Source organism: Delphinus delphis, chromosome 17 (genome assembly GCF_949987515.2).
Source record: "Delphinus delphis chromosome 17, mDelDel1.2, whole genome shotgun sequence".
In the NCBI taxonomy this organism is placed as follows: Eukaryota; Metazoa; Chordata; class Mammalia; order Artiodactyla; family Delphinidae; genus Delphinus; species Delphinus delphis.
The window spans coordinates 8,583,004-8,595,868 of record NC_082699.1 but is presented as its reverse complement, the minus strand read 5'-3'; the positions used below and the strand labels follow the sequence as shown (position 1 = coordinate 8,595,868).

The 12,865-nt window shown below is 40.5% G+C and overlaps 1 protein-coding gene across 3 annotated transcripts in view; it reads left to right on the top strand.

Moving 5' to 3' along the window:
• Window positions 1-12,865, top strand: part of ASPH (aspartate beta-hydroxylase) — a 205,764-nt gene that overhangs the window by 74,809 nt on the left and 118,090 nt on the right. For all 3 annotated transcript variants that reach the window (XM_059994695.1, XM_059994693.1, XM_059994694.1), the window contains 5 exons: window positions 268-324; window positions 814-864; window positions 2,458-2,490; window positions 7,041-7,079; window positions 7,647-7,682. In XM_059994695.1, the coding sequence (XP_059850678.1) occupies window positions 268-324; window positions 814-864; window positions 2,458-2,490; window positions 7,041-7,079; window positions 7,647-7,682 (216 nt within the window). The remainder of the gene's footprint in view (window positions 1-267; window positions 325-813; window positions 865-2,457; window positions 2,491-7,040; window positions 7,080-7,646; window positions 7,683-12,865) is intronic.

Below are 12,865 nucleotides of genomic sequence, written 5' to 3'. Positions count from 1 at the left end.
TAGTTGAATTTGCATAAGCTAAATGAGAACATAGCTCCACAATTTTGTGGTTCAATTACACTGATGATGGAGACTTTCTTATTTACCTTTGTATTTGGCATTTAGCACAGTTAGTACCTGTTTGTTTCATGAATGAACGTAAGTTTGAGCATCATTTTGATTTGATTTCTCTCTTTACTAGAAATTGTGCTTGTCTTGTTTTAACTATCAAGTGTAATCCTTTTCTGAGACATATTTGTAATTTCCTAATTGTTTCCTAATTTATAGCTTCACCAGCCTACAGTCAGGATATGGAAGACATAATATATGAACAGGAAAATCCAGGTTCGTGATATATGTTTCTGTTTGAGGCAGTGGCCAAGGTCATTTTCAACCAAGGTTAATGATCACTCTGATACAACATAGAAATCTCTTTATAATACTCAGCCATTTTTGGCTGCCCATATATTATATACATTTCTGAATATAGTTTAATATTACATGAAGAAATGGGGGAAAAGGGGATGTGTTTTTCAGACCACTGTTGGGATTTTGATCTTTGTAGAGAGGATACTGGAAAGAATATTTGGAAATGAATGAGGCAGTATGATTTAGTGGAGCCAAACTGGGTACAAACCCTGCTCCTTCCTATCTTTGTGACTGGAGAGAAAATTATGGAATGTTATTCAGCTTAAATTTTATTAAATAATGATAATACTGTCTATCTTACACATTTGTGAGGTTTAGAATTAATTTGTAAATATTTTAGAATAGTGTCTAGCAGTGTGTTTGGTTTGTTCAGGTTTGTCAAAAATGTATGTTTTTTCTTTTTAGATTCCAGTGAACCAGTGGTAGATGATGCTGGAAGAATGTATCAACAAGCAGGTATGGACGTTTTCATTAGCTATTAAACATATTTCCAGCTCTATGGCTGCAGTGCTCTGTTAACCTGGTGACTTTTCTTTTGATGGGTGAAAGACATAATTTTAACACCTAATACAAGACTTTCTGCTTTGCAACAAAATTAGATTATTCAAAGAATATCAGTTTTCATATTTCATCTCATCTACCACCACCTCACAACAGAAGAGGATATTAATTCCTAATGTTTCTTTTGAATGTCTTGCTTTACGCCAATCTGAGGAATTTTTTTTGTTTTTGACAACAATGCCTCAGTTTTATTTTATTTTATTTTATTTTATTTTATTTTTTAACGACTTTATGGGAGTGTAATTCCTTTACAGTGCTGTGTTAGGTTCTGCTTTATAACAAAGTGAATCAGCTATACATATACATATATCCCCATATCCCCTCCCTCTTCTGTCTCTCTCCCACCCTCCCTATCCCACCCCTCTAGGTGGTCACAAAGCACCGAGCTGATCTCCCTGTGCTATGCGGCTGCTTCCCACTAGCTAGCTATTTTATATTTGGTAGTGTATATATGTCCATGCCACTCTCTCACTTTGTCCCAGCTTACCCTTCCCCCTCCCCATGTCCTCAAGTCCATTCTCTATGTCTGTATTCCTGTCCTGCCCATAGGTTCTTCAGAACCTTTTTTTTTTTTAGGTTCCATATATATGTGTTAGCATATGGTATTTGTTTTTCTCTTTCTGACTTACTTCACTCTGTTTGACAGTCTCTAGGTCCATCCACCTCACTACAAATAACTCAATTTCGTTTCTTTTTATGGCTGAGTAATATTGCATTGTATATATATGACACATCTTCTTTATCTATTCATCTGTCAATGGACACTTAGGTTGCTTCCATGTCCTGGCTATTGTAAATAGAGCTGCAATGAACATTGTGGTACATGACTCTTTTTGAATTATGGTTCTCTCAGGGTATATGCCCAGTAGTGGGATTGCTGGGTCGTATGGTAGTTCTATTTTTAGTTTTTTAAGGAACCTCCATACTGTTCTCCATAGTGGCTGTATCAATTTACATTCCCACCAACAGTGCAAGACGGTTCCCTTTTCTCCACACCCTCTCCAGCATTTATTGTTTGTAGACTTTTTTTTTTGCGGTATGCAGCCCTCTCACTGTTGTGGCCTCTCCCGTTGCGGAGTACAGGCTCCGGACGCGCAGGCTCAGTGGCCATGGCTCACGGGCCCAGCCGCTCTGCGGCATGTGGGATCTTCCCAGACCGGGGCACGAACCCGCGTCCCCTGCATCAGCAGGCGGACTCTCAACCACTGCGCCACCAGGGAAGCCCTACTCCGCCATCTTGAAGGTCCCCCTGCCAATCTGAGGAAATTTTATGAAAATAATTTACCTGCCCTTTCCTCTTGTTTTTTGGCCAGAGGCATTTCTCACTGATTGTGCAAACATTAATATTTAAAGGAACAGAATTCTGTATTTGAGATTAAGTTGTGTTTTTTAGCTAAGCAATTACACAGAATGACTCAAGTAATATTGTAATAAGCAATACTTATTAAACAACTGATACTTATTTTGGTTTTACTCTCTTTTTTGCAGATGACATCACCTACCAAGAGTATGATGAGCAAGGTCTGAAAATGCTTCTTGACCTTAAGTTACCTGCTTGTTTTAAAATCTACTCAGAGTTTGTGAAGTATGGAGAGTAGTATTTTAGCTATAAATATTATACCATAACTTAAAAGATCCAAATGAATGGGTAGTTCTCAAAGAGTTTACTTGGGGAGATTGTCTACCTATTCCAGTGGTTCTGCCATTGCCTAAATTGTTTCTTAAATTCTTTGCAAGGTGCCTTAGGAAGTGGTTACAAATTATTCAAGAAAACACATTTCATTACTTTATAATCATAGCTCTCTTTTAATGAAAAATAAGTCCCATGCTTGAAAGACTACTTTAGTCAGAGTTTAACTACTCTAGCTGCTTCTGCAGATTAATTTTAGTTAAATGAAGATGACTGATCTGCCAGCATGGAGAAAGGTGGAGCAGAACTTCATTCCGGGCTTTCTTCAGCATAAAGAAAATAGTTCTGGCATCAGATTCTGATTTAGACAGTTATAGCTCCTCTTGTTGCCCCAGCACTTCTCATGCTGTTTTATTAAACTCCGTGAAGTAGATTATGTATTCACTACTTCCCAGATGAAAGAAGTAGGGTTCAGAGAATGTAAGTAATTTTGCATAAGTCCACATGACTAAGAAATGATAAAATACCAATGGTGGATCGTTTTTATTCTTATATCTTCAAAGATGACTCTGTAGAAGGAAAGAAGCCCATTGGGTATAACTGTCTGTGAAACAAGAAGGATGAAGTAATGTGTAGTGCTTGAGTCAGATATGGAGGACTTCCTATGTGCTGGATGGTTTTAGGGCTTGGCTTTCAGTTATGAATAATATAGAGCCTCTACTTCCAAAACATTTGTGGTCTCATGTCAGTTGGTGAATCTCAAGTGAAGAAAATTAGGAAGGGCTGCATGTAGATCTAAGATGCTGATTTATTAATCATGTGATTTTAAAATTTTAGACCCTACCAAGATCACCATCCACAGTGGCTGTTCCTAATGGGATATGAAGGATCCCATTGGAAGAATCCTGCAGTCTATCTCTAGGGACTAATATATTTTTTTTATAACTTGGCCACTACAATTGAATTTAGATTTTTTTTTTTCAATTTTGAATTTGAAGGAGAAAATAGGAATTTGGAATTTAGAAGTTGCACGTAGATGTGGGATTTGAGATAGTTTTCTAATTTCTGCCAGTCACTGTGGTGCTTTTCTAAATATGCTGGAAAGAACATGTTTGGAATGCAAGTTGCAGACTAGATCTAGAGAATTTTAAAATCAAATTTGCAAGAAGTGTAAATTAGATAAAATGCTAAAAAAGATGTTGTGAAAGTAAAGATATTTTCATAGGAAGAATGTCATAATAAATATAATTTAAAATGTTAACAGGGTAAAAATATGACCTGAGGGGTCATCAGGTTTTGATGAGATACTTTGAATCACCTTGTTATAGAACATAAACTTTTTCAAATCAAATAGATCTAAGAGAACAAAGGATTCTTCATTATGTGCTGAAAAGATACCATTGTGCAGTTCAGGAACCCAGATAGGGAAACCAAGTGACCAAATATATATGTATTATACACACACACACACAGACACACAGACACACACACACACACATATAAAGCTGTAAGTCGGGTGAAAAGAAAACCGTTTTTCAGTCGGAGAACAGAATATATTCTGTATTAAACGTTCCAAATTCTAGGACCTGGAAAACATAAAGCTTGTTAAGGCTGTAGAGGGAACCAGCTTTCCACATATAAAATGTCCTGGAAAGCATTAAGCCTACATTGGAAACACCTGGCAAATGACAGTGCAGTCTTAACCATCTAATTGATTTGTTTATTCATACACTACATATACTACATATGTATCATGTAGCCTGTGTGCAAAATGTAGGACACTGGGGCAGTTCCAGTGAAGAACACACATGGCTCATATTCTCATGGACTGTGTATTTTAGCAGCGGGGTAGAAATTATACAAATCATTTTAGTTTAGTATTCAGTTACAATTACATTAAGTACTGGTAAGAATGAGCATAGTGTACAACAAGAGTATAAAGTGGCCCTACCTAGTTTGTGGACCAGGGAAGGCTGAAGTATGAGCTGAAGAGTAGAACAATTGACAAGGCCAGGGGAAAGGATGCTGGAACGTAGAATGAAGCTGCTGATGGGAAGATGTGTCTGGAGTGCTGAGCATAAGAGAGACTGGGGCTGAGATTGTGAGATGGTCTGGGTCCAGAGGTCAAGGGCGTTCATCTCCACCTTGGAACACTGTTCTAGGGCAGTGCATTTTGTAAGGATTGATCTGTCTAAAACGTAGCAAATAGATTGGAGAGACAAGAGTAGATGTGGGGAGGGAATTGCTTGGTGGTACAATGGTTAGGATTCCACACTTCCACTGCAGGGAAGCTAAGAATTACGCAAGCTGTGCCACGTGGCTTAAAAAAAAAAAAAAAAAAAAAAATTGTAGATGTGGGGAGACCAGTTAGATTACTGCAGTTATCCAAACTTGATGTTCACTGAGTCACATCTCTGCCAAACGAGGCATCAGAGGAGATGAGTTTTAAGAAAGGGGTGTTCAGCCCACCCAAGTGAGCACTGAAGACCTGCCTTGGATCTCGGGCTATGGAGGCCTCACCGGTAACCTTGGCAAGAACTGTTTGCAGTGGACAGAAGTTGGACAGAGATGATAGTGGTTTAAACCAGGGTGGTGGCAGTGAAGGTGAATGGAAGTGGACAAAGGGGAGAAGTAGAAGATAAAGTTGGTGGGGATGGATGTGCAAGTGTAGCTGGGGAGAGAGAGCAAGGTGTCGGGAACCACATCCACTGTTGTGCTTATGCACCCGGTGGATGGGGTGCTTTTTCCTCAAACGGTGAGACTGGAAAACAGGCTTGGGGCCAGAAGGTCACGAGTACAATCGATACACCCTGATAGTGCCTGTTGAGCCATCCAAGGGGAGATACCAAGTTAGCCGATGGATGGTGTTTGGATCTCAGAAGTCTATTCGTAGTTGAGTTTGAGAATCATCAGAATGTGCATTGTGATTGAAGCCAAAGGCTGAGATCATTTAAGGAGAGAGGAGAGAGCAGGAATAGAGGAGGATCTATGGCTGGACTTTGACAAAAAGCAACATTTAATGCCTGGTAAGAAAAAGGTGATGTGATGAAGGTTGAGAAGGAGAAAGGAAAGACTCAAAGGAGAGTATGGTCACATTGGAGTCCAAGGACAAGGAGCTGCTAGGAGACCTGATACAGTAAAGGCAGGAAGTGTCCATTGGGTTTAAATGAGTGCTCGTGGGAGGTCTTAGGGGAGCATTTTCAGGGATGTTATCAGGGCCGGAAGACAGACTGGAGTGGGTTGAGGAGAGGAAGTGAGGAGACAGCATGTGCAAATGACTCTGAAGAAATTAGATTGTGAAATGGAGGAAGGAGAGGACAGGGAGAACCTATGATGGAGAAGAATCTGAAAAAGAATACACACACACACGTATAACTGAATCACTTTGCTATCCATCTGAAACACTGTAAATCAACTATACTTCAATAAAAAATAAAGGACATAATAAATAAATGAATAAAATTAAAGTAACAACAAAAAGAAAAGACTTGTTTATTTGTTTTTCAGTTGATAGACTTGAGCATATTAAATGCAGGCACCGTTCAGGGTGACAGAGTGGGCAAACATTCACTGCTCCTTTGTCTTCCAAATGCCACCAAAAGGATAGAAAATGATCTGTTAAAAATTATACCTTGCTCTACCCGAGCACTAGTAATAATATCTGAAACACAGTAGATGTTCAAATTTTTTTCTTTATTAAATGAACAAGGAGAATATATTTGTAACCATGCTAGAAAAAAAACACAGTTTGCTCTTAGGGTAGCAGAAATTTTCAGGCATTTTGGAAGATGGAAAAATAGGGATCAGGTTGACTAGGAAAGCAGTGAACCAGCCAGGCATGAGGAGAGACGGCGGCCGAGACAAGGGCCTCCTTTGCAGCGGAGCAGAGAGAGATGAGCCTGGACCGTGGTTAAAGTAGTGGATTAAGACCTGCCGCAGAACCCTCTCTCTCTCAGGGACTGGAGGCAGGCCATTTGCCCCAGGTGAAAGATCTGAGCATTGCTCCCTAAGCAAAGTAGAGAATCTGCCTGGTAAAAACTTGGACCCAGAGTGAAAAGCGGGTTGAGCCACGGGTAACTCAGAGCCTCCACTGCAGTCACGAAGCAAATAAGAAAATGAAATTCAGTGTCACCCTGGGGTAAACAAATTACTGGATCCAGGTAAACAGTGACTGGGGAGGAACTTTAATTTTCCCCATTTTACAAGAAGGAGGCATATATAATTGCTCCTCTGGCTAAAAGTGGCTGCCCTGCAATTTGAATACCAGGCCTGTTTTACTCCAGACCAAACTCTTCCTGGCTCTACTCTGTAACCTGCCGCTTCCCAGTGACTGAGACCCAGAGGTTCAAAGATAAATTAGACATTGAACCATACCGCAAATGTTGTGTTTTAATGGGAGTGACACAGTGCTCAAGGATTATTTTTTCTGTGTACTTTGCAGCGTTTGAGCCATCGGAAAATGAAGGGACAGAAAATTCAGGTAAGGTATTTGTCTAAGCAGATGTTTCCTGCAAGTCAGCTCCCCTTGTATTTGTGAAAATGAATATAGCTTGTGGAACAAAGGCTCCATAGCACAGGGAGATCAACTCAATGCTTGGGGACCACCTAGAGGGGTGGGATAGGGAATGTGGGAGGGAGGCTCACGAGGGAGGGGATATGGGGATATATGTATACATATAACTGATTCACTTTGTTATACAGCAGAAACTAACACAACATTGTAAAGCATTTATACTCCAAAAAAGATGTGAAATAAAAAGATAGATTTAGTCAGAAATACAAGACATTCTCAAGTCACCAAGGAAGTCATTGGATCATGTTGATATGTTTATTCCCTGTTTGTGGTGTAAGTTTTATGTCAGCAGGGATAATGCCAGCCGATTGATGTATTCTTTGAATATAATTTAGAAATTAAAGTTGATATTCTAGTGAGTGTCTCTATAAGAAGCCCCAATCTAAAAAGAGCCAAATTTAGGTCTGAGTGGAAATGTTCATTTAAGGACCTAGTGAAGATGAGTTAATGTAAGACATGTTTGCTTTTTTTTAGATAATGCTGTAGATGACTCAAACACAATTTTAGAAGGTAAGTTAATTTTATAGACATGATTTCACTTTTTATATTAAAATGATGTTCATTTCTTCAGCAAGCACTTATTACACCTCACTATTTGCTGTCTTTACAGTGCTCAGGGGCTAGGAGGGCAAGAGTGCATAAGAGAGTTGGAATTCTGTTTTCACTGCAGCTGGAACTCTAGTGGCCAAAGAGATGATGAAGTCATTAAAGATTATGAGAAGTGCAGTGATGGAGATAAAACCAGGATCGTGTAGTAGAAAGTAACTTGTTAGGGTGAGGAGGGCCACCCTAAATAGGAGGAGGTGGTCTTGTGAGAAGGAGTTATCCCTAGGCAGAGGGGGGTTGAAATGGTAGGAGTGTAAATTGATACAGCCACTATGGAAAACAGTATGGAGGTTCCTTAAAAAACTAAAAATAGAACTACCGTATGACCCAGCAGTCCCACTACTGGGCATATACCCTGAGAAAACCATAATTCAAAAAGAGACATGAACCACAGTGTTCATAATTGCGTCCTTTACATTGTTACTCAGCTGGTAAAACCTTTTTTTGAACCTGAAGGATTTGTTTCAGAAAAATAAAACCTGTTACGTATGTTACATAGTCGTGCTTCGACACGACTTAGATTTCTGAAGTTCATAACAGTTTGCAAAGCTCGTTCCCATATACTGTTTCCATTGTTTCTCACCATAGGCACTGAAGAGGAACCTGGGCAAATAGCATTGTACTTACTTTACAAATGAAGGGCTGAGAGCCTGAGGTGAGGTCAGGTGGCTGCCCGGGTTCCAGCTAGAGTGGCCGGGCTGGTCTTCAATCCAGCATTGGGGCCGGCAGTTGACCCTGGAGTCTGTGTGCTCACAAGGAACATGTCATGGGGAATTTTGCTCATGAGATTAATCTTAGAATTCATTTATGATCCACTGATTGTCAGTTTTCAGATTAAATGTTACTGCTTCTGAGCTTGGTTAGACAAAGTACAGTCAACTGAATTGGAGAAGATGGGGAGGGGGAAGGGGAGAGGAGGAGAGGGGATGCTAGAACTTCCCTCATTGTCCACTTTGCTGCTGGGAGAGACCCCAGCACAGGAGCTGTGGGCCGCTCTGTCTAAGCTGATCATCCTTGGAGCAGGCTGGATGGCACTCAGGTTTTCTCCCACCTCCTACTACTCAGTTCTCTATGGAAAATATAACTGAGTCTGTTTTTTTATTCAATTAGAATTAGAAAATGGAAACTCAGAATCCCTAGAAAGAACTTCATCCAGCCCAACCCACATATATTGTTTTATGTAAAAGAACTAACCTCACAATATGCAACTTGGCTTTGCCTTTTTTTGTATTAGAAATACAGTTTTTGTGAAACCATTTCCTCTAAGATCAGGAATAAGACAAGGTTGTCTACTCTCACCGCTATTATTCAACATAGTTTTGGAAGTTTTAGCCACAGCAATCAGAGAAGAAAAAGAAATAAAAGGAATCCAAATGGGAAAATAACAAGTAAAGCTGTCACTGTTTGCAGATGACATGATACCATACATAGAGAATCTAAAGATGCTACCAGAAAATGACTAGAGCTAATCAATTAGTTTGGTAAGGTAGCAGGATACAGAATTAATGCACAGAAATCTCTTGCATTCCTATACACTAATGGTGAAAAATCTGAAAGAGAGATTAAGGAAACACTTCCATTTTCCATTGCAACAAAAAGAATAAAATACTTAGGAATAAACCTACCTAAGGAGACAAAAGACCTATATGCAGAAAACTATAAGACACTGATGAAAGAAATTAAAGATGATACAAACAGATGGAGAGATATACCATGTTCATGGATTGGAATAATCAACATTGTGAAAATGACTATACTACCCAAAGCAATCTACAGATTCAATGCAATCCCTATCAAACTACCAATGGCATTTTTCAGAGAACTAGAACAAAAAACTTCACAATTTGTATGGAAACACAAAAGACACCGAATAGCCAAAGCAATCTTGAGGAAGAAAAACAGAGCTGGAGGAATCAGGTTCCCTAACTTCAGACTATACTACAAAGCTATAGTAATCAAGACAGTATGGTACTGGCACAAAAACAGAAATATAGGTCAGTGGAACAGGATAGAAAGCCCGGAGATAAACCCACGCACATATGGTCACCTTATGATTGATAAAGGAGGCAAGAATATACAGTGGAGAAAAGACAGCCTGTTCAGTAAGTGGTGCTGGGAAAACTGGACAGCTACATGTAAAAGAATGAAATTAGGGCTTCCCTGGTGGCGCAGTGGTTGAGAGTCCGCCTGCCGATGCAGGGGACACGGGTTCGTGCTCTGGTCCAGGAAGATCCCACATGCCGTGGAGTGGCTGGGCCCGTGAGCCATGGCTGCTGAGCCTGCATGTCCAGAGCCTGTGCTCTGCAACAGGAGAGGCCACAACAGTGAGAGGCCCGCGTACCACCAAAAAAAAAAAAAAAAAAAAGAATGAAATTAAAACACTCCCTAACACCATACACAAAAATAAACTCAAAATGGATTAAAGACCTAAATGTAAGGCCAGACACTATAAAACTCTTAGAGGAAAATATAGGCAGAATACTCTATGACATAAATCACAGCAAGATCCTTTTTGACCCACCTCCTAGAGAAATGGAACTAAAAACAAAAATAAACAAATGGGACCAAATGAAACTTAAATGCTTTTGCACAGCAAAGGAAGCCATAAACAAGACGAAAAGACAACCCTCTGAATGGGAGAAAATATTTGCAAATGAAGCAACTGACAAAGGATTAATCCCCCAAATACATAAGCAGCTCATGCAGCTCAATATCAAAAAAACAAACAACCCAATCCAAAAATGGGTAGAAGACCTAAACAGATATTTCTCCAAAGAAAATATACAGATTGCCAACAAACACATGAAAGGATGCTCAACATCACTAATCATTAGAGAAATGCAAATCAAAACTACAATGAGATATCACCTCACACCAGTCAGAATGGCTATCATCAAAAAATCTACAAACAATAGGGCTTCCCTGGTGGCGCAGTGGTTGAGAGTCCGCCTGCTGATGCAGGGGACACGGGTTCGTGCCCCGGTCCGGGAAGATCCCACATGCCGTGGAGTGGCTGGGCCCGTGAGCCATGGCCACTGAGCCTGCGCGTCTGGAGCCTGTGCTCCACAACGGGAGAGGCCACAACAGTGAGAGGCCCGCGTACCGCAAAAAAAAAAAAAAAAAAAAAATCTACAAACAATAAATGCTGGAGAGGGTGTGGAGAAAAGGGATCCCTCTTGCACTGTTGGTGGGAATGTAAATTGATACATCCACTATGGAGAACACTATGGAGGTTCCTTAAAAAACTAAGTAGGACTACCATACGACTCAGCAATCCTACTACTGGGCATATACCCTGAGAAAACCATAATTCAAAAAGAGTCATGTACCACAATGTTCACTGCAGCTCTATTTGCAATAGCCAGGACATGGAAGCAACCTAAGTGTCCATCGACAGATGAATGGATAAAGAAGATGTGGCACATATATACAATGGAATATTACTCAGCCATAAAAAGAAACGAAACTGAGTTATTTGTAGTGAGGTGGATGGACCTAGAATCTGTCATACAAAGTGAAGTAAGTCAGAAAGAGCAAAACAAATATCGTATGCTAACACATATTTATGGAATCTAAAAAAAAAAAGGTTCTGAAGAACCTATGGGCAGGACAGGAATACAGACATAGAGAATGGACTTGAGGACATGGGGAGGGGGAAGGGTAAGCTGGGACAAAGAGTGGCATGGACATATATACACTACCAAATGTAAAATAGATAGCTAGTGGGAAGCAGCCGCATAGCACAGGGAGATCAGCTCGGTGCTTTGTGACCACCTAGAGGGGTGAGCTAGGGAGGTTGGGAGGGAGACGCAAGAGGGAGGAGATATGGGGATGTATGTATATGTATAGATGATTCACTTTGTTTTAAAGCAGGAACTAACACACCGTTGTAAAGAAATTATACTCCAATAAAAACGTTAAAAGCATTAGGGATGAACTGAAAAAAAAAATACAGTTTTTTCCTAACCTTTTGATCAGCCAGTAGAGGGCGTAACAGAGGCTGCTCAGGGAATTCCTTCTGCTGGGCAGTGGGGCTCTGGATTGTGCGCCTCTGGCCCAGCCCGCAGCTTCTATGTTCCTGCGGCACTTGAGTGCACAGCGAGAGGAGTCTTGTCATCGTCACTCGCCCACCAAACTTCTCTTCCCTTGTCTTCCCCCATCTTGGCTGGTTGCATCAATAAGTCCTCGGGTTCCCAAACCAGAAATGTGGGTGTTGTGTCCTCTCCCCGTCTCTCTATAGCTAATCCCAAGTCCTGTTGAATAGTCTCCTTAAACATTTCTCAAATTTATTCTTTCCTCTGAAGCTCTGGTAATCTAGTTCAGCCCCTCATCAACTTCCTCGACAATGGCTGTAGCCTGCTAGCTAGTCTTCTTAACTCCACGCTTGTCGCCTTCAAATCCATCTTTCACAGTGTCGCTAGGATGAGCTCTTCAGAAGTACACATCTGGCTATGTCAGTCCTGTGCTTAAACCCTTCTGTGTCAGTAAGGTTACTTTCTGCTGCAGGTAACAGAAAACTGAATTTGAATTGGCTTAAGCAGTAAAGAGATGGGACAGATCATTTGGGGCCTTGGAGGACCTAGTAAGGAATTTGGATTTTTTTCTGAGTACAGTCAGAATCTATGGAAATACTTGTGAGATATGACATAATCTGATTTATGTTTTGAAAGATTACTTGTACTCTTAGAGAATGGATTGGATGGAGCGAGAAGGGAAGCAGGGGCCACCCTGTTAGGAAATTATTGAGTCCTAATCCAGAGAAGGGATCATGGTGGCCTGGAGGAAGACCATGAAGTGGAAATGGAGGGGCAAGTTTTAAACTTGAAATGTATTTTAGAATTACAGCTGATGGAACTTCCTGATGGTGGTGAAGTAAAGAGGAATAAAGGGGCCTTTGGTTTGCTTTGAATAACTGTTGGATGTTAGGGCTGTTTACTGAGAAGAAATGATATTCTTTCCTGGTTTAGGGAAGAAAATCAAAGATTCCATATTAGGTATTTTATGTTCAGGAATTATGTGAGATGCCCAGGTGGAGGCGTCAAGTAGGGAGTCGGATATGCCAATCTGAGCTCGATGGGTGAGATGCC